The sequence below is a fragment of the Myxine glutinosa genome, chromosome 2 (assembly GCF_964187855.1).
Source record: "Myxine glutinosa chromosome 2, kmMyxGlut1.1, whole genome shotgun sequence".
Classification (NCBI taxonomy): Eukaryota; Metazoa; Chordata; class Myxini; order Myxiniformes; family Myxinidae; genus Myxine; species Myxine glutinosa.
The window spans coordinates 54,884,300-54,908,905 of record NC_136262.1 but is presented as its reverse complement, the minus strand read 5'-3'; the positions used below and the strand labels follow the sequence as shown (position 1 = coordinate 54,908,905).

Sequence of the window (24,606 nt, the reverse complement as noted above, 5' to 3'; positions counted from 1 at the left end):
TAAAGTCGTACAGGATTGTGAGAATCTGCAATACCTCAATATGAGTAGGTTTTTCTTAATCTTCCCACAGAAGTCAAGGATTATAGAAGAGCTAAATATGACAGATGTCTGTAAGGTCGATGAACCGATAGCAGGAAAAAAAATTAACAAAAGAAATGCACACGAGCAAGTTCTGCAAGTTCTGAACTGGTTACCTCCACCACCGAATGTGGATGGATGTTATGTTTTCACCAATGTTTTCACCAATTTTTTTGAAGTACTGTAAGCCTCTCAGCTGTCTGTCACCATGGAAGTGAAGAGATTGCAGTGAGACACTGGTTTATTCTATGTTTTGAGTCAACAATGAATGAACCATACACCGCTTCAATCTGCAACTTTGCAGTCACGACAAAGGGATTACAGTTTTACGATTATATTTACGCTATTATTATTCTTATTCTTATTAACATTATTAGTATTGTTATGAATTTGGGTAGAGTGATATATAGAGTCAGATAGATCTGTACAGGTAGGTACTCGACTGTCATGATAGGGAATCTACCTGTAATAAGTTCTATATTTAGCCCGGTTTGTCGGTATAAGCTGTATTTGTGGCCCCGCCGCGAGGGGGGCGGGGCATGCTAATTAGTACAGGGATTATGGGTAATATTCCTTTGTTTGTCGTTCCCCCTGTCGCCAAACCTGTGTCCCTTATGGCAATACACACTCACAAAGACACAAGATAGATCCCTCAGAGCACACATTAAATAATTCCCCTCCCTTACAATAAGACTTTGGAAGACAAGCAGGCAGCAGCTGCGCAGTACCCTACCATGGGCGACCAAGCATCGAGCAAGGCTGGGAGCCAAGCCCAGGAGGACTGTTGATTGGCCAGGGGAAGGGGTGAGCAACACCACAGGGCGGGAAGCACTTGGCCAATGGGAGGGCACAAGCGCAGTCAGAACATTCAAGAGGTCGAGAGACGAGGCTCTGGTTGGGGCAGGAAAAGGATTGACGTCACACGCCAGGTGACAAAAGGACTGGCTCGGTGACATTTTCTCTCTCTCTCTCCCCCTCGTGCTTGAAGCTCGCTCTCTGCTCTGCGCTGGACTCTTGCCTGGGGTTGATTCTCGCTCTTCCCTGCGTTCTTGACTGGTGGTAGTTGGTTCGTCATCTTCTTGGTGCTTGGAGCGGTGCTCGGTGCTCGGAGCGGTGCTCGGCCCTTCTCGGTGCTTTTGGTGATGGGAGCGAGGCTCGGTGCTGTGAGTGGGCGGGACCTCGTGTGCGATCGACGAGGAGCTTGGAGCGGGGCGGGTCGCTCGGGGCCTGGCTGAGCGCACGAGCGAGGCGGACTGAGGGAGCCGCGTTGGACGACGGACACACCACTACGAACAGATAAGCACGCTCCACATCTTACACAAATCCATGACGAACGTGTTATTTTATTAATTCATTCATTCCTTTGTCTCGTTTCTGAAGTGAGGTGCGGGGATGTCCCAATTTAGAATTAGATTTTATCATCGCGTTTCTTTGTATCGGGTACCGTAATAAATCTTTATTTTTGTACATTGAATTCTGGTTTCGTTTGAGTTGCTTTCCTCCAGGGTCGGAGTTGCCGTCGCGGCTAAAGGTACGCGCTTCCGCTTCTTCCTCTTCATTCTTCCTCCCGTGCTTTTATAGCCGAATCCAATTTGATCGTCGCCTCCATTAAAGCCGTTTGGTCATCCGCGAGCCCTGGTGTTAACCGAAGGGATCGCCTGACAGTATTATTACGAAAACGATACCACTGTATTGAGAAACCTGAGCTAATTTTTCCGAAGCGGCCTGAAGGTGAGGCAAGAAGGCATGAAGCCTAAGGCCTATAGTACTGTGTCATTGTAAGACCTGCAACGCCTATGCTTTCGATATTTTATGGTCATTTTAACAATCTGTTTGTTTGTGTTTCACACTGAATAAAATATGTAGAAGTAGAGCATGGCGATTGTGATATATGACAGGTTCGACGATATGTTCGGCCTGAACGGCATATAAATTAAAATGGCGGTTTGTGGAGTCAGCCATCGTATGCCGTAATGACATCACAGACGTAATCACAACACATCATCCCTGTCATGTGACCAGATCCTCAGCTTAGATTGGTGTACGTTTGTGAGGCACATACATACATACCTATATACATGCATACATACATACATACCTAAGGACAGACAAACACTATTCGAGATGGCTTTGCCCTACGGGCTACGTCGTAAATACAGCGATTTGCACTCCTTTGTCGTCATGTGTCCAGCATGCTTTGAAAACTGCTGTAAAAAGGATAGCCTTTATGCCACTTTTGTGTCAATTTTGTCAGGGATTTTGTCACAGGAAAGGGAAGGGAAAAGCAATTGTTGAAGAAGGGAAAAAGGAATCGCCTGTGAAGTTGCCTAGAGGTATGCACACTCGCATCTAAGCTCTCTAGCATGAGTTCTGATCTCAGCCAAGCTGTAACCTGTCACGCTGATATTTCGCAGACTGGACGAGGCATCAGAATGTGTGCTATTCCCCGGATGGACATTAAACTGGGCATTCTGTCTGCGAGCTGTAGTCAGTGGACATTAAAGATCCCATGGTGTCTTTCATGAAGAGTAGATGAGCTGTCACTGGCACCATGGCCAAATTTCAAATTCCTGCTCTAACCTACAGAAGGCACAGCATCAGCAGCACAGTCATGCTCCCAGAAAATGATGCTACCTGGATTCATGTGCTGCATATGAAATAAGAAGGAAGAAGAAGGGGCTTATTTGCTTATTTGCTTCGTGTACTGATTAGAATCTTATCAAATCCATGTGATCATTGCACACTGCCCCTTTTTCGGCAGTGATCGATTGTCGTGGCCCTGTAAGATCTCAGCCTTCAACCCAAACCCCTTTTCACCTCAAGTGTTCCAAAAAGAGCAGAAGATGGAATACTGTTGTAAGAACAAATTAACCAATAGTGTGGAACAAATTAACCAACAAATTAACATGTGAGAAACTAAATGATAAATAAAAGCAAGAGCTGTTGAAAAGAAAGTCGACAAGTTTCATTTGCATTTCAAAGGAAAAAAAAAACTGATGGAAAATATGAGCAAGATGATAATATATTTAAAGTATATCCACTTAACAACACTCGGTGACGTAATGGCTGGAGCATCAATTCTGAGTCTAGGAGGTCGGTGGTTCGAATTCCGGCAGTCATTCAAAAGACATAAACATAGTATGTGCTGCTTTCTTGCTCAAGATGCTCAGCATATACAGGGTCCGTCAGGGAGGTGTGACGATTTTCAGAAAACTCGTACACAGTTATTTTTAGTCAAATTTCAATTTTTTTTTTTTAAAGACTACATATATAATGCCATGTAATACACTGCAACAAAGACATTTAAAAAATGTAATTCATGTTTGAAAAATGACATCATCTAAATGGCGGCCGTTCTTGTCTAAGCATTCTTGCAGACGCGCGGAAAAGTTCCAGCATTTCTCAGCACAGCAGCATCCCTCAGCAGGTCCAGCATTCTTTCTGCGAACGTAAACCGCCGTACAAAATCATTCTGCTGCAGTTCTTGAACCACCATGATTTTGTACGCGTGATAATGAAGGTCCAAGTGCAAAATTCGACGAACTGATCCGTCTGACATCCGTAGAGCGCGAGCGTGCCGTACCGCTGACCGACGAGGGCTGGCCTCCACAGCTTGTCGAACCCTTTCGATGTTTTCCGGGGTCCTAACGGTTCGATCACCTCCCCGAGCTGCTCCCGGCCTCACAGATACAGTTGCCCTGAAGTTTTTTACCCACTTCAATATTGTGTTTCGAGACGGAACGGCGCCACGTCGACCAACATTGAAGTGAGTACGAAATCTGCGCTGTGTAAGCACCACCGAACTACCCGTTTGAATAAACGTCTCAACAACAAAGACGCGATGTTTAATCATCCACAGCTCCATGGCTACTGAAATGGCGCCTAACAACGAGTAACCAACAGCCATCACGCATGTGCTAGACCCCCCACTTGCATTGTTATACCCAATTCAAACATGAATTACATTTTTTTAATGTCTTTGTTACAGTGTATTAAATGGCATTATATATGTAGTCTTTAAAAAAAATAAAAATTGAAATTCGACTAAAAATAACTGTGTACGAGTTTTCTGAAAATCGTCACACCTCCCAGCCGGACCCTGTATAAAGATAGAGCACAGAAAAAAAAATAACCACAGGTTGGCAACCATAGTGTGAATTGATGGGCCTAATGTCCCGCTCTTGCATTAAAGGTCATTTTTAAGGGACAAGCAAGATTTCAATGGACTCGCAAGATAGAGCGAGATAAAATAGAATCAGCCAGCCAAGACACTGCTGGTACTTTGTGGGTAGAGTGAGGCACAAAAGTATGCCATCTTTCAGATGGGACCAAGGGGAAAATGGCCATCGGAAATAAAATGTGGGTTCACTGAATGTAACAAGTTCCGGCTTGTCTGACATGTGTAAATGTTTATGCAATGAACAAGACAGCGTCAATTGTCATGTGACACCGACAGGTGAAGGCCAGGAAAGTTACCATGAAACTTGGAATGTCAGAGAAATATGTATTTGATTATTGATTTAAATCTGGTGATGCTCAAAGTCTCATTAGAATTGGTCCAGAGAAACTAAACTTAGAATGAAATCAGAAAGGAATAAGGTGATCAGGGAAGGAAAAAAAAAAACAGTCATCAACGAATGGCAGAACTTGTCCATGTTCCAAATAAAATTGTGAAAAGTGACTGTGTGCCCGAACCACAATGTTTCCTGAACAAAATAAGTAAATGCCAAAGCTGTTAATTAATCAAAGTACCAGAAAAAATGTATTGCTGGTGATTTGCTTCTCTTAAACACAGGCTGCAGGGCAAGAGTGAAACTAGAGACACAGTTCAAAATGAAAAGCCGATGCCGATGAAAAAGTGCTCCTGCATCAGCCTCTTAACAGAAATATTTAGGGACCCACAATTTGAATTAATGAATGCACTGTAATACATAAGCCTTTTTCTCCACTGTACTTTATCAAGAGTAAATGGAGACAAGTACAAGCTCTTTGATAAACGCCTAGACCATAAAAGAATGTATGTGTGAGTGAGTGAGTGGGAGTTAGAGAACAAGACAGACAGAGCGAACGAGTGAGACAGACAGAGCGAACGAGTGAGACAGACAGAGCGAATGAGTGAGACAGACAGAGCGAACAAGTGAGACAGACAGAGCGAACGAGTGAGACAGACAGAGCGAACGAGTGAGACAGACAGAGCGAACGAGTGAGACAGACAGAGCGAACGAGTGAGACAGACAGAGCGAACGAGTGAGACAGACAGAGCGAACGAGTGAGACAGACAGAGCGAACAAGTGAGACAGACAGAGCGAACGAGTGAGACAGACAGAGCGAACGAGTGAGACAGACAGAGCGAACTAGTGAGACAGACAGAGTGAACGAGTGAGACAGACAGAGCGAACGAGTGAGACAGACAGAGCGAACGAGTGAGACAGACAAAGCGAACGAGTGAGACAGACAGAGCGAACGAGTGAGACAGACAGAGCGAATGAGTGAGACAGACAGAGCGAACGAGTGAGACAGACAGAGCGAATGGGTGAGACAGACAGAGAGAAAGAGTGAGACAGACTGAGCGAACGAGTGAGACAGACAGAGCGAACGAGTGAGACACACAGAGCGAACGAGTGAGACAGACAGAGCGAACGAGTGAGACAAAGAGCGAACGAGTGAGACAAAGAGCGAACGAGTGAGACAGACTGAGCGAACGAGTGAGACAGACAGAGCGAACGAGTGAGACAGACAGAGCAGACGAGTGAGACAGACAGAGCAAATGGGACAACGACAGACAGAGTGAGAGAGTGAGTCAGTCAGTGGGCAAGGGACAGACGGGCTGGCCGAGTGACAGACCGAACTCTCTTATCTGTCTCCCTCTTCCAAATCCTGGTGGCGTCTGGTCAAATCTGTTTCTGGTGTTTGTTCCCCCTCCATCCCCTCCCTCACCTCAAATGGCTACACGGCTGACTCCGCACGTGAAAAAGCTGAATGCCTCAACTCTGTGTTTGCCTCTAAATCTTGTGTCCCAAACCCATCCCTCTCTGTACCCACCGTGCCCAGTCGTACCCAGCTGCTCCTGGACTCTGTGTCCTTTCCTCCTGACAAGGTGGAAAAGTTTCTGTCAACCCTCGACTCTGATTCTGCAACTGGACCTGACGGCATCAGCCCACGGGTCCTAAAATCCTGTTCTTCCGCTCTTTCACTCCCTCTCTCTGTTCTCTTCACCCTCTCTTTTGCTCAAGGTCATCTGCCATCTGCTTGGAAATCAGCCAACATCACCGCTTTGCACAAAAAGGTGCAAAAACAGATCCTAGCAACTACAGACCAATCAGCCTTCTCCCAATTATCAGCAAAGTCATGGAATCCATCATTGCTTCAGATATGAAATCTTTCCTCTTCTCCAATGGCTTGATCTCTGATCATCAATTTGGTTTCAGACCTGGACACTCTACTCTGGACATGCTGCTTCTGCTTTCTCAACAATGGATGGAGGTCCTCAATGCCAAACAGGAAATTAGAGCTGTCTCCCTTGACATATCACGTGCCTTCGATACGGTCTGGCACCCCGCTCTGCTCACCAAACTCTCCTCCTTTGGTATCCATGGAAATCTCCACGCATGGCTGGCGGACTTCCTCTCTAGTCGTAGTCAACGTGTGGCCCTGAATGGGTTTCTCTCATCTCCTCTTCCTGTTCAGGCTGGAGTTCCCCAAGGCAGTGTTCTGGGCGCTGTGGTTTTTCTGGTCTTCATCAATGATCTCTCTGACTCTCTTGAAAATCCTCTCTATCTCTTTGCTGATGACTCTACTCTCTGTCGCTCCATTCCTCATCCCTCAGATCAGCAGTCTGCAGTCTCCTCACTCTCTGCAGACCTGGACAAAATCACAGACTGGGCAAACAAGTGGAACATGTCTTTCAATCCTGACAAATCTCACACTCTTACGATGTCTCTCCGAAAAGATCGACTGGACAACCCTCCCATCCACTTTCTGAATAATCCTCTCCAAGAAGTTCTGTCACTCAAGCTTTTGGGTCTCACTATCTGCCATGATCTTTCCTGGGAAAACCACATTTCAAATCTGGCCTCCAAAGCCAGTCGCCGACTGGGCATCCTCCGTCGTGCGAAGTCCTTCCTTGGCACACCTGAGCTCCTCACCACATACAAGGCTTTCATCCGCAGCTCAATGGAATACTGTTCCCCCCTCTGGGCCAGTGCTCCTGCCTCATACCTAGCCCGTCTTCACGCTGTTGAAACCAAAGCGTTCAGAATCATTGGAATCTCCTGCGATGAAGCTAACTCCAAAGGCCTTTCACTCACTCACCACAGGCAGGTTGGTGGTCTTTCCGTCTTCTACCGACTCCTCTCTGGCCTTGCCCCCCCAGCTCTCTCTGGGCTCTGTCCCCCAAATATTCCTACAGGTCGCACAAGATCTGCCTACAACCCTCTTATGGTTAAACTGCCAAAATCAAGACTCTCTGCTCACCTTCACTCCTTCATTCCTCTTTTCTACCACCTCTGGAACAAACTCCCTCACTCTCTTCAATCCCACTCCACCCTCCAGGTCTTTAAAACAGCTGTTCACCACCATCTCTTATCTTCCGCCATCCAAAACCTTGATCTTTTCTACCCCTGCTAATTTCACCCCAAATCCACTTTTTTGAAATACCAACCTCTGTCCTGGAAGTCCTTGGTGTCCTTGTGTTTTATACTTCTCCCACCCCCCCCCCCCTTCCCACACCTCCTCCCCCCAAGCCCTCTCCCTCCCACACATCTCTCTGCTCTCAAATGTTGTGTTTGTGTGCTTCCCCTTCTCTCCCCATCTTGACTTCCGCTCCCTCTTTTTATATATTTTGTGTCTGGTTGATTTGTTTGTGAAATAAATGTTAGCTCTTTCACGAGCCTCGATTCAGTATTCTTATTTAAAAAAAAAAAAAAAAAAAAAAAGACTGGGTGGGCGAGTGACAGCTAGGGCAGGTGAGCCAGCGGGCGACTCACATGGTGAGCGAGCGGGTGAATCATGTGATGAGTGAGCGGGTGACCCAGGTGACGAGTGAGCGGTTGACTCATGTGACGAGTGAGCGGGCGACTCACGGGGCGAGCAATCAACAAATGGGGCGAGCGAGTGAGCACCTCACAGAGTGGGCGACCGGGTGACAGACGGGGCGAGCGAGCAGGAGCTCACGGGGCGAGTGAGCGGGTGACTCACGTGGCAGGCGAGTGGGCGACACACATGGAGAGCGAGCGGGCGACACACATGGGGTGAGCGAGTGACACACAGGAAGAGCAAAAGTTTGACACAGGGGGTGAGCCAATGGGTGACACGGGGTGAGCGAGCGACACGGGGAGAGCGAGCGACAGACGGAGCGAGCGAGCGGCAACTCACAGGGCGAGCGAGCGGGCAACTCAAGGGGCGAGCAAGTGGGCGGCACACAGGGCGAGCGAGCGGGGAACACACGGGGCGCACAATACTTGGAGTGAGTGAGCAAGTGACAGACAGGGCTGGCGAGCGAGCAAAACAAGGCGAGAGAGCACGAGAGCCAGAGTGACAGAGCCAGAGTGAGAGTATGAGAAAGCCAGAAGACGAAGAAGAAAAATAAAAGGAGTCAAAAATAATCTCCCAAGACTTACCAGACTCGGTGGAGTAATGGTTTGAGCATCAGCTCCGAGTCTGGGAGGTTGGCGGTTCAAACCCAGGCCAAGTTATGTCAAATACTTTAAAAAATAGTATGCACTCCTTCCTTGCGTTATGTTCAGCATTTATACGGTAAAAAACACGGGCAATCGCAATCGGTAGACATCCATGGGGAAGAGAAAGTTATCCTTTTAGAAATGCTTTACGAGTGCAATAGGAAAAGCAGCGTTAATGTTGCAACATCGCTGGTACCCAGAGTAACCAAGGAAGTGATGGCATTTCCCCCAAACTCAGTGGCTTTGTTTGTCTCGTCTAACAGTCCTGTGTTGTGGCCGTATGTTTGGAGTGTGTGTGTGTGTGTGTGTGTGTGTGTGTGTGTGTGTGTGTGTGTGTGTGTGTGTGTGTGTGTGTGTGTGTGTGTGTGTGTGTCAGCTCCACTACGAGCCTCAGACTATTTTTAAAAAGAAAAAAAGACTTACGTCCACTGGATATGGTTTTTGGATTTCTTGCGAATCAGCCTGATGCCTTCCAACACGTTGGTGATGTCATAGATGCGACGCTTCTGAACCGAAAGTATCTCAGATGCTTGATTGAGGTCAACAACGCCATCCGTGGATTGGCGGAGGAGGCCCACAAACCGCTTGGTGAGAAGGCCCAAAGAGGTGTCATATCGTGAGCGCTCATAAGGTGACCGAGATGCTTGAGAAAGAAATGAGATGGACATTAATGAAGTGGGATGAAGGTCATTAGTTGGAGAAGAGGTGGGAGGGTGGTCTGGTGCTGGTTTTCTGCCACAGCCACCTTTCCACTGAATGCCTTACTCCACCCTTTTACTAGCCTCTACCTTGAACTCCAAATGGCAAATTCACCACCACCACCGTCCCGCCCCCTTCCAAGCAGAACACGCCCACAAGTTTAACATAACAATAAAAACACCAGAAGCCCTAGGTGATGGGTGAAGTTCAGATAACTCACAGCGTGGACTTGAGTTGTTCCACAGTGAACCACCTTTGCCTCTGGGGGTCTTGAAAGCTGGTCGCATCTCAGCATAGCCATGCTCTGTCCCCTCCAGGTCGAGTCTCCTCTTGGCCTGATGGCAGATGCACCTCATGTGAGACAAAAAGGTTGCAGTGGAGGATACACCAGAGCTGGTGATGATAACTTTGATGAGAAAGACATCAGTAATTGCTGATCAAAGTTAATGTAAAAGCATTTGGGGGAGGGGGAGTGGAAGAAAACAATCCTGGCAACATGGGGAGGTCGGTAGATGCAGGAAAGTGAGAAGAGGAAAGGAAGGGTGACATTCATAATAAAAACGGGAAAGAAAGGGCCAAGAGAGACATCAAAGTTAGTGAAAATAAATAAAAACACAAGAAGGCCAAGGGGGGGGGGGGGGGGGGTTACATTGCCAGAATAAGAGTGCAGGAAATTTTGATAGCCAACAATGGGAAGAAGGAAGGAAAGAATATATGGCCAAAGCGAGGGGGAAGAGAGGGAAGGGACAGGAGGGACACCTTTATGGTAAAAGCAGAGCGACAAAGGGATGACGTAAAAGGAAATTGAAAAGTTTTCCTTCTCTCAGTTTTAAAGGATCCAAGGTTCATGGTCGAGATTGCAAAAATATCACAGGTAGGACAGGGACACGAAGAGACAAGGTGTAACTATAACACAAATTACAGCAGGGATAAATCAACACAATTAATGGGAATTTGAACTTGGGATCCCAGCACAACTCGCCATGATTGCAGATGAGAAAGGTAAAAATGTCGTCTCGACATTTTCATTTGAAAACCTACGAGAATGAAGGTAGAGGAGGGGGAGGGGTGGATGGTGAAATGAGAAGAAAAAAAACAGCAATAGAAAAGGACTGAAAATAAAAGGAAAATAACTTGAAGAGTGCACACAGCTGGAGAAGCAAGAGGGAGGGAAAGTTGGAAGTGAGACTTCAGTCAAACTGGTTGGACCTGAAGTACAAACCCTGGGGTGATAGTGGTGGTGAACAACAGCTTTGCAAGAGTCACTGTCAAAACCAAAAATTAATAACATCCGTGGCCTTCTGAACATCACCTTTTATCCGACGGTAATTGATAGGCAGTGTAGTTTGAAAAAAAACAAAAAACCTCATGGTTAAAACAATATCAACGATTTTGTCCTTAACCTGGCAACGGCGGCTTAATGGTTAAGAGTGTTCGGTCTGAGTTTGCTGAGTTTGGGAGATCGGGGGTTCGAACCCGACCCAGGCCACGTCTTACCATGGACTTTTAAAATGGCACATGGTACTTTAAAAAATGGTGCCAGCTGCTTCCTTGCTTAATCAGCATTTTAAAAGGCTCATGGACAAACAACCATATGTTGGCAACTATGGCACAGGCCACTGGACCTCCTCCTCCATCGAGGTTCCTTGTAAGAAACACAGACTCCTCCCTCCCCCACAAGGAAATTCTCTCTATGTATATGTGTGTTGGGCTAGTTGGGCTAGCGGCTAGGGTGCCGGCTTAGGATCCTAGGATCCTGGGTTCGAATCCCGGTCGATCGCTGAATTAACGCCAGGGGGGTTGACTCAGCCTGTCATCCTTCCGAGGTCGGCAAATTGAGTACCAGTTCACTGGTAATTCCCTGTTTGTTGTAAAAAGGCGACAAAAAGGGTTGGCGGCAGGAAGGGCATCCGGCCGTAAAACATTGCTTCAAAAAGGGGACCAAAAAAACAACAACAACCACGGTCCCCGAAAAAGGCCAACCCCCGCTTGCGGGGAAAAATGGCCTCTAAAGGTGGTTTTTTTAAAATTATATATATGTGTGTACGTGTGAAAATTATAAATAAATAAATAAATATTAAAAAAAGGCAGGGCCACTCCACCAAATTTTACAAATGTGTTCGGTGTATCCAGGGGTAGATCATAGGGACAACGAGAGTCCCTATACACACTAGTAGTGAAAGCTTGCAATTTGAAGCCATTTTGTTTCCATCGAGTGTGGCACACCGAACCTGTTCCCATTGTGCATGATGAAGCGTTATGGGTCCGCTTTCTAATCAAACCGTCTTTCTCTGCACCCAAAAGAAAGATTATATTACTTAATGATTTATTTTAATTGTTCAAACGAGTCCGAATGAGCATAGAATCAGACAGGACTGATTTAACCTTAACACATATCGCAGAAACCGTGACAAAATGAAGCGAAATGCACTTGTAAAGATTCACACTGATGAGTGCCTAATTCAAGGTGTACAGAGCGAGTGAGTGGAAGAAACACACACAGGTAGTGACAGAATGCAGAAATTTGAAAGAAGTGGAAGAAGGAAAGTGAAAGACAAAAATGGAGGGCACACCATTCATGTCAGATGCACACACCACACCATTCATACCAGATGCGCACACCATTCATGCCAGATGCACACACCTTCAAGAGAGTAGATAGTTAGAAAAGATAACAACTGTGAATGAAAAGAGAAAGAGTTTGAGAAGATTGATCGATTGTGTGCTCTGCCTGAAGGCAAATCCTTGGCTGCTTGGCCATGGTGATACAGGGTGATTTGCCATTGCCTTCCAAGTAGTTAGTCAAGGCAAGAATTTATAATTTGCCTAGGATGCCGGTGATAACTCGGCTCTCTTGGTGAATGACACGTGGGATCTTTAACATCCACCATCAAATGATAGCAGATGGTAGACCCGGCTTAACGTACATATGAGGGACTGCGCACAATGATGAATCACCCTGCATGTGAAACACTGGGATGACAGTTTGTAGCTCGGTCAGGATTCGAACCCAAGCAAAACAGCAAGGACATGAGTGAGTGTACCACTTGGTCTAGGGTCTCGATCATCCTCCCAGCCTATTAAGACATGAATTGTGAAAATTGATCTTTGCAATCAAACGGCAGAGGAAATAAGAAATTTTGAAAGGATAAAGAATAAATAAAACAGAACTACATTAAAATGGAGACGAGTCATAAGTGAAGGGGTTAATTTCCCCAACTCTTCATTTTTTTCAACATAAGTACTGTACCACTAAAACATACATATGCATGTAATCCTTCATATGTGCTCAAAACACGCATGTGAATATAATCCTTCACATGTGCTAAAAAACATGCATGAATATGTAATCCTTCACATGTGCTGAAAACATGCATGAATATGTAATCCTTCACATGTGCTGAAAACATGCATGCACATGTTATCATCTTTCACATGTGTTGAAAACATGTATGTACATGTAATCCTTCACGTGTTGAAAACATACATGTGCATGTAATCCTTCACGTGTTGAAAACATACATGTGCATGTAATCCTTCACATGTGCTGAAAACATGGATGTGCATGTAATCCTTCACATGTGCTGAAAACATGCATGTACATGTAATTGTCCACACGTGTTGAAAATATACAGGTGCATGCAATCCTTCACATGTGCTGAAAACATAGATGTGCATGTAATTCTTCAGATGTGCTGAAAACATGCATGTACATGTAATATTTCACATGTGTTGAAAACATGCATATAATATGAAATCCTTCATGTGTTGAAAATATACGTGTGCATGCAATCCTTCACATGTGGTGAAACCATGCATACACATGTAATCCTTCATATGTGCTGAAAACATGCATATACATGCAAGCCTTCAATTGTGCATGTAATCCTTCACATGTGCTGAGAACATACATGTACATGTAATATTCCACGTGTTGAAAACATGTAATTGTTCACATGTGTTGAAAATATACATGTGCATGCAATCCTTCACATGTGCTGAAAGCTTACATGTGCATGTAATCCTTCACATGTGTTGAAAATATATATGTGCATGCAATCCTTCACATGTGCAAGTAATCCTTCACATGTGGTGAAACCATGCATGTACATGTAATCCTTCATGTGTATTGAAAATATACATGTGCATGCAATCCTTCAATTGTGCATGTAATCCTTTACATGTGCTAAAAACATACATGTACATGTAATCCTTCGCATGTGCTGAAAACATGCATGTGCATGTAATCCTTCACGTGATGAAAATATGCATGTACATATACATGTACAGTCCTTCATGTACAGTCCTTCATGTACATGTACAGTCCTTCAATTAGGGTGGGCTTCAAAAAAGCAAAATGCAGATTTTCTCCGGGACATGGTCTATTTTTGTTCCTTTTGGTGTCAAAGGAAACCACACCAAATTTGAATGGAATCCAATAATATTTAGGGGTGCCACATCAGTGATGAATTTTCCCCCATGCAAAAATAGGAATTCCCATTTTTTGGGCTGTATATACACAAAATAAATACATAATTATATATATACATTAAATATAATATTAAAAATAAATATATAGTAAATATACATTAAATAATAAATATACATAAATACACATTATACATTATATATATACACAATATATTATACATACAGTTTTGAGACTTCCTATGATCACTATCTGGGCAATTTTCATGCATGTTTTGTACAGGTTCCCGGGGTCAGGGGTACGCTTTTTTAGTGTGTAATATGTAGGCCTAACTTATTGACTGTGGCTCTTTTGTAGAGAGTGACCCTGTGGAGTAAGAATTAACAGGATTTTACCCACATTCTTGCTTATTTTGCAGATATGGCATGTGCTAGTACCAGTGTTTCATTGAAAACTCGGGCTCAGGATAATGTGTATCTCATTGGGTCCACTTCTGGAGATGCCATCAAAGGTGCCAAGCTCCCGACTGTATCAATCTCTTGTCCTGTTTTTCCATCACCTGAAGAAGGAGAATCGCACTGCCCGGGAGAGTGCAACCCTCACCATTGAAGAGGTTGTGAAGTTCTGGGAAAAAGCTCACCTACCTACAACGACGAAGCAGCACTGCATCCATCGTTTGGAGAGGCTATATGAAGAATGGAGGAGCCTCCAAAAAGGTGCAAAGCGGGGTGGTGCGACCCAAGAGAAAAAGGAAGCATCCTTCAAGGCCTCCTTGGAGAAGACGTTTGATCTTAGGCATGCAGATTCGGAGGCCATAATCACCAACCCCGAGGACAGGATGTTTCTTCACGATCAATTCTCAGAGAGGAAGGCTTCAATGGGATCTGTAGACACTGTGTTGGAAGCAAAAACGTTCTTGTGTGTTTGAAAGATCAGCAGCCACGAGATGATTATCGTGAACTCCTAGAACTGACTGTCATCTACATGGGAGGAATCCCACCTCGTGGAATCCAGATCATGGCTCCAGGAGCAATGCACAGAGCCAGATGGATGGCAAAAGCACTATATTCACTACAGGTGTTCATGTTTCGGTCAGAGTTCCACTTGACACTTCGAGAGGCGAGAGAACTCCGAGCCTTCAACATTTTTGTCTGCCTTGTGTATGTACAGGCTTGGTTTCGGGCTCCACAAGCTATTGAGGCTCCCCTGAATGACATTAACCTCTTCAAGAAGTTGGAAAAGTTTGAACAAATCAATCAGAATATGGCTCAGGCAGCCTTGAAGGCACTTGGCCGCCACACGTGGTACATGAGCCCAGTACTAGTGGCATTTGCATTCTTTGACACCAGAATTGACAAAGAAAGCAAGATCAATATGATTGAAGCATTGAAAAATGACGGTGAAAACCCCTCTCCAAAGAGTCCAGCTATCAAACGAGGAACCGCCCTGTCAATCGCTGGCCTCATAACAAAACACACCAAGCATTTCTTCAGCATCCTAGGGACCCCAACTGATTGGATGGATAAGGATCCTGGTTCATGGGAGCAAGAAACCAGCTTTCAGGAAGCAAAGAAAGCCGCCAGTGGCTTAGTCGTGGTGAACGACAGGGCAGAAAGGGGTGTCGCATTGATACAAGACTACAATAAGCTCCTTACAAAGGATGAAGAGCAAAAGCAAGCTCTGCTCCAAGTTGTTGCTGCTCACAGGAAGATGTACCCCGATGCCAAGAAGGCAACAGTGGTGAAACAGGCCCAGAAATTGGAGTTACATTTCTCATTATATTTGGGTTTTTTAATATTATGTGATATGGTGTCTCTTCATTTTATGAACTGAACATTTGGATTGTTATCATTGAATTTGAGTTTTCATAGCAATATAGTGCTATTTGTGCAGCTATTGTAACTTGTGTTTGCTAGAATACAAAGAAAGTGAGTGGAGGGTGGATTTTCATAAAACAAACTTCTGGTTTTGCTTTCGATCCATATATAGAAAAGTGTTGTAGACACCTTTAGTTTGAAGGCTGATGTGGCACCCCTAAATAAAATCAGATTGCTTTCATATTTGGTGTCTTTTCATTTTGGAACAAAAGGAACAACATAAAGCCATGTCCCAGTAAATATTTTTTTAAAATTATTTTGAGCACCACCCTATCCTTCATTCTTGTATATTCTCATTAAATCTCTCATTAGCCATGTCATGGACCATGAAATGTTGTTGACCAATGTTCACTCGAACACTAAGACTAATTAAAATAAATAATCAAGAAAGGCATCATGCAGAGCATGATACATGCAAAATGCACACCACCCCCAAAAAGAGTTGCCATGGATACATCAACTTGTCCATTTCATTAAGATTAAAATTAACGATCTTAATCAATGCTCAGGTCAATCGGATGAAAATTGATTATTTTTCAGATGAATATTGATGATTTTAGAAGTTTAACCTTTAGTTGATCTTTGACCTTTTGTCCTCAAAATAGTTGCTTTCCCAATTCAGTGATGCACTATGCAATTGTTAAATTCTCAAGCTAATAGGATGAAAATTGACGATTTTATAAGTTTGACCTTGAATTGACCTTTGACCTTTTGACCTGAAAAACAGAGGCATTCCTAATTTAGTGAGGCACTATGTAATTGCTCTTTAATTATCAGGTTAATTGGAAGAAAACTGCCATTGTTTCTGCAGAAAATAGACGATTTTATAGATTTGACCTTGAGTTGAAGTTTTAACTTTTGACCTCAAACAGAGTTGGTTTCCCAATTCAGTGACGCGATATGCAAATCCTGTTCAATTTTCAAGTCAATTGCATGAAAAATGATGATTTTAGAAATTTGACCTCAAGATGCCATTTGACCTCAAAATCAATAGGCTCCTCAGTTGTGACCATCTTTCCAGCTTGGTAAAGTTTAATGACGATCGGTTTGGAATTGTGACCTGCAGGCGAGTGACAGACAGAATAACAAAGTCGAATGACCAATATACTTGAAAAATCTTTGATTTCGCAAATATGAAACTTCTTTGCAGATGCTCAAGTGACGTGTTCACTTACAAGCAATTTTTGCCAGGATGTTCTTGATTTGTCATAAATGATCCAAAGATGTTCCGATGATGACGATTTACGTCTTACAAGTTATATCCAACTAAAAAAAAAAAACACCTTTAGAGGCCATTTTTCCCCGCAAAGCGGGGGTTGGCCTTTTTCGGGGACCGTGGTTGTTGTTGTTTTTCGGTCCCCTTTTTTGAAGCAATGTTTTACGGTTTTTACGGCAAATCCAACTGCCAACTGCAAAATGATTACAGCACCACACGTATATGTAGCTCCACACATGGGACTCCTACAGCACAAAATGTTTCAAGGCGCATCGATTCATGAGATTCCACCACACATGAACCTTTATAAGGCGAGGGTGACACCAATATGGGATTTGTTGGACCATTCTTCCATCGGCCTCGGATCTCGAGTTTTTGTTCCAAAACTGAGGCTTGTGAAATGGTATCCAACTCGTGAATACTACTGTGTGCAATATTCTGCGCAATGCTCCAAACATGATCTTATCCGCCGTCGAAGATTTTAGTGATTCATGCGACTGAAGCTCGTTTAAGGATTCATTGCATCTGCATTTGCCAATCAGTGACAATCCCTTTTAGCCACGAAGATCACCCATCTATATTATTTTCTGATCCACTTCACAGTCACTCTTAGGTTTTTCGACTGTGAAAAATGGCAACGCAATGTTAAACAATTTTGATGCAGATCAAGAACACTATGCAAACCTAACAGAGCAAAAAGCCCAGAAGAAGAAGAAGAAAAAGAAGAAGATAAGAAGAAGAAGAAGAAGAAGAAGAAGGAAAAGAACAAAAGCTCAACATACGATTCAAAGGCTGCATACATGAACAGCATGGTGAATGGAAAGACACGTTAAGAGAACGAAGTCCAGTACAGCGGGTAGAGGAGCAGCAGCTGAAATACGAATCCTATCCAGGTTCCTCCTGATGACTCCATCTTTGCTCCTTACTTATTCTGGTTCCTTCTGATGATTCCAATGCAGTATTTGCTTTTTCCATTTGATAATTATGATTGGACCATATCCTGATGCTTTGTGGACTACCCTTCCACACTTTGTGGACTACCCCGCTGATGGACCTCTGGTAGCTTGTACCTGTAGCTGTGTTTGAGCCTGGGGAGTAACTGCTGAAATCGATATTTCCGGGTTCTGACCCTCTGCACCCTCTTATGGTTAAACTGCCAAAAGCAAGACTCTCTGCTCACCTTCACTCCTTCATTCCTCTTTTCTCCCGCCTCTGGAACAAACTCCCTCACTCTCTTCAATCCCACTCCACCCTCCAGGTCTTTAAAACAGCTGTTAACCACCATCTCTTATCTTCCCCCATCCAAAACCTTGATCTTTTCTACCCCAGCTAATTTCACCCAAAATCCTCCACTTTTTTTTGAAATACCAACTTCTGTCCTGGAAGTCCTTGGTGTCCTTGTGTTTTATACTTCTCCCACCCCCCCCCCCCCCCTCCCCACACCTCCGCCCCCCAAGCCCTCTCCCTTCCACACATCTCCCTGCTCTCAAATGTTGTGTTTGTGTGCTTCCCCTTCTCTCCCCATCTTGTCTTCCGCTCCCTCTTTTTATATATTTTGTTTGTCTGGTTGATTTGTTTGTGAAATAAATGTTAGCTCTTTCACGAGCCTCGATTCAGTATACAACAAAAAAAAAAAAAAAAAAAAAAAAAAAAAAAAAAAAACCATCTCCGCCACCAAAGGTTGATGGAGGTTATGTTTTCACCCCTGTATGTCTGTCTGTGAACAAGATATCTCAAAAAGTTGTGGACGGATTCGGACGAAATTTGGCAGAGAGGTTGTGTGTGTAACAAGGACTAAATGATTAGATTTTGGTGAAGATCTGGATTCGGATCCGGCTACCAGAACTTTTTAAGTGATTCTTCACCATTGGGAGATCGGGACAAAAACGATACATAGCAGGATATCTCAAAAGGTTGTGGACGGATTTGGACGAAATGTTGTGGACAGGTTGGGTGTGTGACAAGGACTAATCGATTCGATTTTGGTGAAGATCTGAATATGGATTCGGATACGAGATTTATATCATTCTTTAGTGATTCTTCACCATTAAGAGATCGGGGGAAAAGCGATATGAATGATCGTTTTAAGGCCATTTTCCCCACTAGAGCGGGGGTTAGCCTTGCAGGCCCCATGACAATCATGGTTCCCTGTTTGAGGCAATGTTTTTATGGCCGGATGCCCTTCCTGACGCCAACCCTTAGTCGCCTCTTACGATGCGCAGGGATACGGTGTACCTATTCTAAACCGGGGTACACACCGGGATCATTCATCCCAGCAAGCTGGTACTCAATTTGCCGACATCGGAAGGATGACAGGCTGAGTCAACCCCCTGGTGTTAATTCAGCGATCGACCGGGATTCAAACCCAGGATCCCAAGCCGGCACCCTAACCGCTAAGCCAACACCAGGCAACACGAAATTTGGCAGAGAGGTTGTGTGTGTAACAAGGACTAAATGCTTAGATTTTGGTGAAGATCTGGATTCGGATCCGGCTACTAGAACTTTTTTAGTGAATATTTTAAAAAGTTATGGACGAGTTATGACTAAACTTGGTGGACCCGTTGGTCGGTGACAAGAACAAGCCGATTCGATTTTGGTTCAGGTCCGAATCCAGATCCGGCCTATCATTGGGATACAAAACAAACTGTTCATCCTGGCGGAAGTTTGCGCTCTACCGAGTGCCGTTCTAGTTGCTCCTTTCACTATTCCTTCTACTTTTTCACATTTCTCTGTATTCATTGTAATTCTTTCTTTTTCTTTTTGTTCAATTCCCTCCCTTTTATCTCTCCTCTCTTTCTTTATCTATCTGTCGAAGGAGAAGCAAATTCTGAGAACCAATTTTTTTAAGGTTCACTTGCTGCGCCTGGATGGGTTTGAGGGTAGCGGAGCAGCAGCTGAAACCTGAATCCTATCCAGGTTCCTCCTGATGACTCCATCTTTGCTCTTTGCTTATTCGGTTTCCTTTTGATCACTCCAATGCAATATTTGGTCTTTTATCAGAATGTATTAATTGTATTGTACTTTTATGAGGAATGATTAAATGCTATCATGAGGATCGGCTCTATATTAATCAGCACATCGTTTGAAATAAATTGTTTTTAAAAGGAGAGCATTTGTCCATTCATAACAGAGAGGCAAAGCATGGCTGCTCCGGCTTTCATGCCGCATTCCTTGTACAATGAGTGCTAGTTCTCGATGAATGGGGTGAATGAACATTGAACACCCCACTAATCCCAGCAGAGTGCAAGATTTCCGGGTGGCAGGTTCAACGGCAGCGCATAACTTTCTGTCGAGTACGCCGGTAGCAGCAGTTACACCAATGGATGGTGAAAACTTCTTGTGAAACAGGTATACGTGGCAAACCCAAGGTAAAACTTAGCATTGTTGGCTAACCTCTTCGACAATAACGACAACCCTTGTGGCATACTTTATCTCACCATCACCCTGGTCGGCATTGATCAACAGAGTCGTGATAGGATCAACCCTCTGTTTTATACCTCACTCAATTTTCTTCCCCTTCTATTTGTTTTTGCCTACAACTCAGCACAACTCGTGTCACAGGCAATTCCAATGGAAAACTGATTGTTCACTTTTTTGCAAATCATTCGACATAGCTTGGCTGCTCCCAATGTGCAAGGCCTTGCTACATCTCGCTACTGAGCCAGAGCAATCGAGTGGCGTTTGGCACCTCTTGAAGGGGTGAGATCAAGGAAAAAAAATCAGGACAAAATCCTTATTGTTATGGCAGCTTTGGCATGATCGGCATCTCTCTCGAAGCCTGTGAGATACAGCCCTTCTTCATTTTCAAATCTTGCTCCGACCTCTCATTTTGTTTCACCATCATTAATGCTTTTCACTACTGTGCCAACAACATGGATCACTTCACTAAATTCTGAGTTAATTGAACAATCCTGGCTCATTCTACCTAACTTCTTTTTCACACTCTCTCTCTCTCCCATCCCCTCACCCCCTCCCCCCCCCCCCCCCCCCCCCCCCACTTTTCCTCCCTCCCTGTACAATCTCCCTCCCTATACAACCACAACCTCCCTCCCTGCACCACCTCCCTCCCTACACCACCTCCCTCCCTGCACCACCTCCCTCCCTGCACCACCTCCCTCCCTGCACCACCTCCCTCCCTGCACCACCTCCCTCCCTGCACCACCTCCCTCCCTGCACAACCTCCCTCCCCACACCAACTCCCTCCAATCTCCCTGCACAACCTCCCTCCAAGCACAACCTCCACTCCTGCACAACCTACCTCCCTGCACCACCTACCTCTCTGCACAACCTCCCTCCCCACAAAACCTCCCTCCCTGCACAACCTCCTTCCATGCACAACTTCCACCCCTGTACAACCTCTGTCCCTGTACAACCTACCCCCTTATACAACCTCTGTCCCTGTACAACCTCTGTCCCTGTACAACCTCTCTCCCTGTACAACCTCCATCCCTGTACAACCTACCTCCTTGTACAACCCCTCTCCCTGTACAACCCCTCTCCCTGTACAACCCCTCTCCCTGTACAACCCCTCTCCCTGTACAACCCCTCTCCCTGTACAACCCCTCTCCCTGTACAACCCCTCACCCTGTCCTACCTCTCTTTCTGTCCAATCTTTCTCTCTCTATCTCTCTCCTGCCTTTGAAGAACACACCTCAACCACACACAATTTAACACTGCCATGCCTGTGATTGCAGTCTTTCAAATGATAAATAAAAAGCACGTTGATAATTTCCAAACCGATTCATTCATTTAGCAGTTTCTCACGTCTACCTAGAAATGTGCCAACCCATATATCAGTTTCAAAATCTCCTTCCTACTTTGTGCGATTTTCCCCACAACCCTTATCAGTAACCACGTTCGTTGTTCAACCGAAACAGTTATCGAGAAGGTCCCCCAAAATGCAGCACGGAGTTCTCAACTATTCCTCCAGTAAGTTTAATTTCACATTAAGTTCACAATTTCAAGAGGTCCAAATTCCCTGATACAAAAGCAATTTTTGAAGAACTCAAAATGGATTGAGCAACTTAGCAAAAAGTGCTCTCTGTTCACCTCTCTCAGTAATATGCGGGTAAGATATTGTTATGCTTGATAAGCAAGCCAATCATCAGTTATTCATTTTCATAAATCCCCAGCAAAGCAAACTGTGCTTTATGCTGTTTCACCAGAAAAACGAATATCGACTTAACAAACGATAAGAGAAAGACAATTCATTGACGGCGACACCCCCAGGGTAATTAGTTGGCCACACGTGCTGTTGCAAACAATTCCAGGCAAAGCGAAGCAAGGCCTAAGGTTGTATGTGGCCTGAAAAGCAGCATTGAGGGAGGAAAGGTAAGGGTCGCAACCGCAGCACTGCAGGATTATGCAAAATGTGCATTTCCACAAGAACCTAGAGAACAAAAACTGGTTGAACCGATATCATCACTTTCCGGTGGTTGGCCAGCTCACGTGTACAGTCAAACCGGCAGGACCTAACATCTGCAGCTTCCATAGGGAAAGGAGGAGAATTAGCACAGCCGATCACGCCTATGTCACAACGCCATTTCAGTTTCACGAAAACATTTTTATGGTGATTCACGACGGTTTACTGGAGTCTTTTTTTTTAAGGGAGTTTTACTCTTTATCGAAATACTCGAGGATTTTTTATCCTAATGTAGTGGACGTTTCACTTTGTCTTAATTTTCGGAAATGTATCCTTCGCCAACCACCAACAATTTGATTCAAGTATACAGTAATTACAGTATAAAGAATACAAACAACCCCGTGGTACAATCATTTACCATTGATCTCCAGGTCCTGAATCCTCTGCAAGCCACTGTACTTGCACTTGGCTCCGCTAATCGAAAGAAAACCAATTCTGACCAGAAATCAGCCATTGGAAATCAGAGGGCTATTTCCACAAGTGAATTCAGACATGGCATAACATCCACACCAACAATGCTCCTCACCATCCATGACATTTTGCTCACACAGCACCAGGGCAGTAGTTTGTAATCAGTTTATTACGATAATCTGTGGTATGGTTTTTAGAGTCCTGAATCTGGGAGTTCGGCGGTTTGGTTCCGACCCCAGCCAAGTCATATTGAACAGTGTGTGTGTGTGTGTGTGTGTGTGTGTGTTTTATTTTTTGTTTTTTGTTTTTATTGTTGGGTTTTTATTGCCCTGGAGACAGCGGAGGAAAAAGTGACATCGCTGGAACGTGTCGCCAGCACCCAGAGTACTCCAGGAAGTTACATCACTTCTCCCAAGAGGTCATGGGCCACAGACCAGCTAGGTCTGTCTGAAGTCAAGTGTGGTATTGTCTAATATGTGTGTGTAATTTGTCTAGCTGCTCTTCCATTAATTTTAGACCATTTAAAATAAAAAAAAAATTTAAAAAGAACAAACTGGGGGAGTGCAGCACAAGTCATGTGAGCAAATTCAAGCATTTTGCTTTTTCACAGCAACAGAAATGTTGGAAAAAACATTTTGAGAAACAATAATAAATAATTTTGTGTTTAACATAGCGAGGTTCCTTTTCAATTCACCTCTTCTTCTTCACTGTGCCTTAATCCCAACAGTTAGGGGTCGCCCACTCAAATCGACTGTTTCCCAAAAAAAAATTTTAACAACTATGAGTAGAACAATCTCAAGGGTGGAAACAGAGAATCTCTTTTTTATCGAGCAATTGCCAAAGCCACAAATGTGTTTACATATGGAGAAGATTGGCATTATATGGCTGGAAACTCAAAATCACAATTGTATCAAGATATTACTGAACCAGCCAATGTTTCCACAAGCAGTAAATGGTGAAACTGCGAATGCCAAACCCGTGAATGAGTTTACATGCAAAGAGAGAGAACAGCCTCGTATGGGTGGAAACTCAAAATCATAATCGCATTTATGATTCATGAAATCTCCCACACACCTTAGGACACCCGCTGAGCTGCGACATGTAATTTATAAAAAACACCTTTTTGTGCAGTGTTTGAAATCCTCGTGAAGGAGAACTCAGCTGCAGATATCTATTAGGCTATGAGCCAAGGGGGTTGGTCGGTACCATACAGATGGAGTAAGGCTCATTGTGATTTTTAGCAAGCTATATGTCCCTAGATATGAAAAAAAAGTGATAGCAGTGTATAACTCTCGGCCATCTCTGTGTTATCACCCGAAATATTATTATACGCCTGCTTCGCTTCGCCAAAAAATGTGATATTTGCTAAAATTGGAATAAATATGTTTTTAAGGACCACAGAGTGCCAATAATTTGCATACTGGATGCCAACTAATATAGTAATAGAAATATAGAACATTTGTGGGGGTTATTTATCAAATTTTTGATATAATGACAAAAAATATGTTAAATTCCGTGAAAAAGTGGTCGAAATCGCTTCGAGTTCAGAATTCACATTGTACATTTTTGTCAATATTTCAAAAATGAAAACTCCCAGAGTAACATTTGACCCCTCAAAATCTTCGCAAGGAACCACTGCATTGGAATATATCATTACTTTGTAATATGGTGGTTGTTTGGGGCACATATTTTGGCAAAGTTCAAAATATGTTCAACCATACCCCCTAACCGTTCAACCAACCGTTCAACCATCTTGACTGAAGGTTCCTTGCGAAGATTTTGAGGGGTCAAATGTT

The 24,606-nt window shown here is 44.1% G+C and overlaps 1 protein-coding gene across 2 annotated transcripts in view; it reads right to left on the bottom strand.

The window, feature by feature from the left end:
- The window catches only part of LOC137421787 (transcription factor E2F2), a 91,694-nt gene that overhangs the window by 40,880 nt on the left and 26,208 nt on the right, over window positions 1-24,606 (bottom strand). For both annotated transcript variants that reach the window (XR_013622670.1, XM_068108186.2), the window contains exons 2-3: window positions 9,676-9,790; window positions 9,180-9,399 (exon numbers count right to left, since the gene is read on the bottom strand). Coding sequence is in view for 1 of the 2 variants with exons in the window: in XM_068108186.2 (XP_067964287.1) it covers window positions 9,180-9,399; window positions 9,676-9,790 (335 nt within the window). In the remaining variant the exon portion in view is untranslated. The remainder of the gene's footprint in view (window positions 1-9,179; window positions 9,400-9,675; window positions 9,791-24,606) is intronic.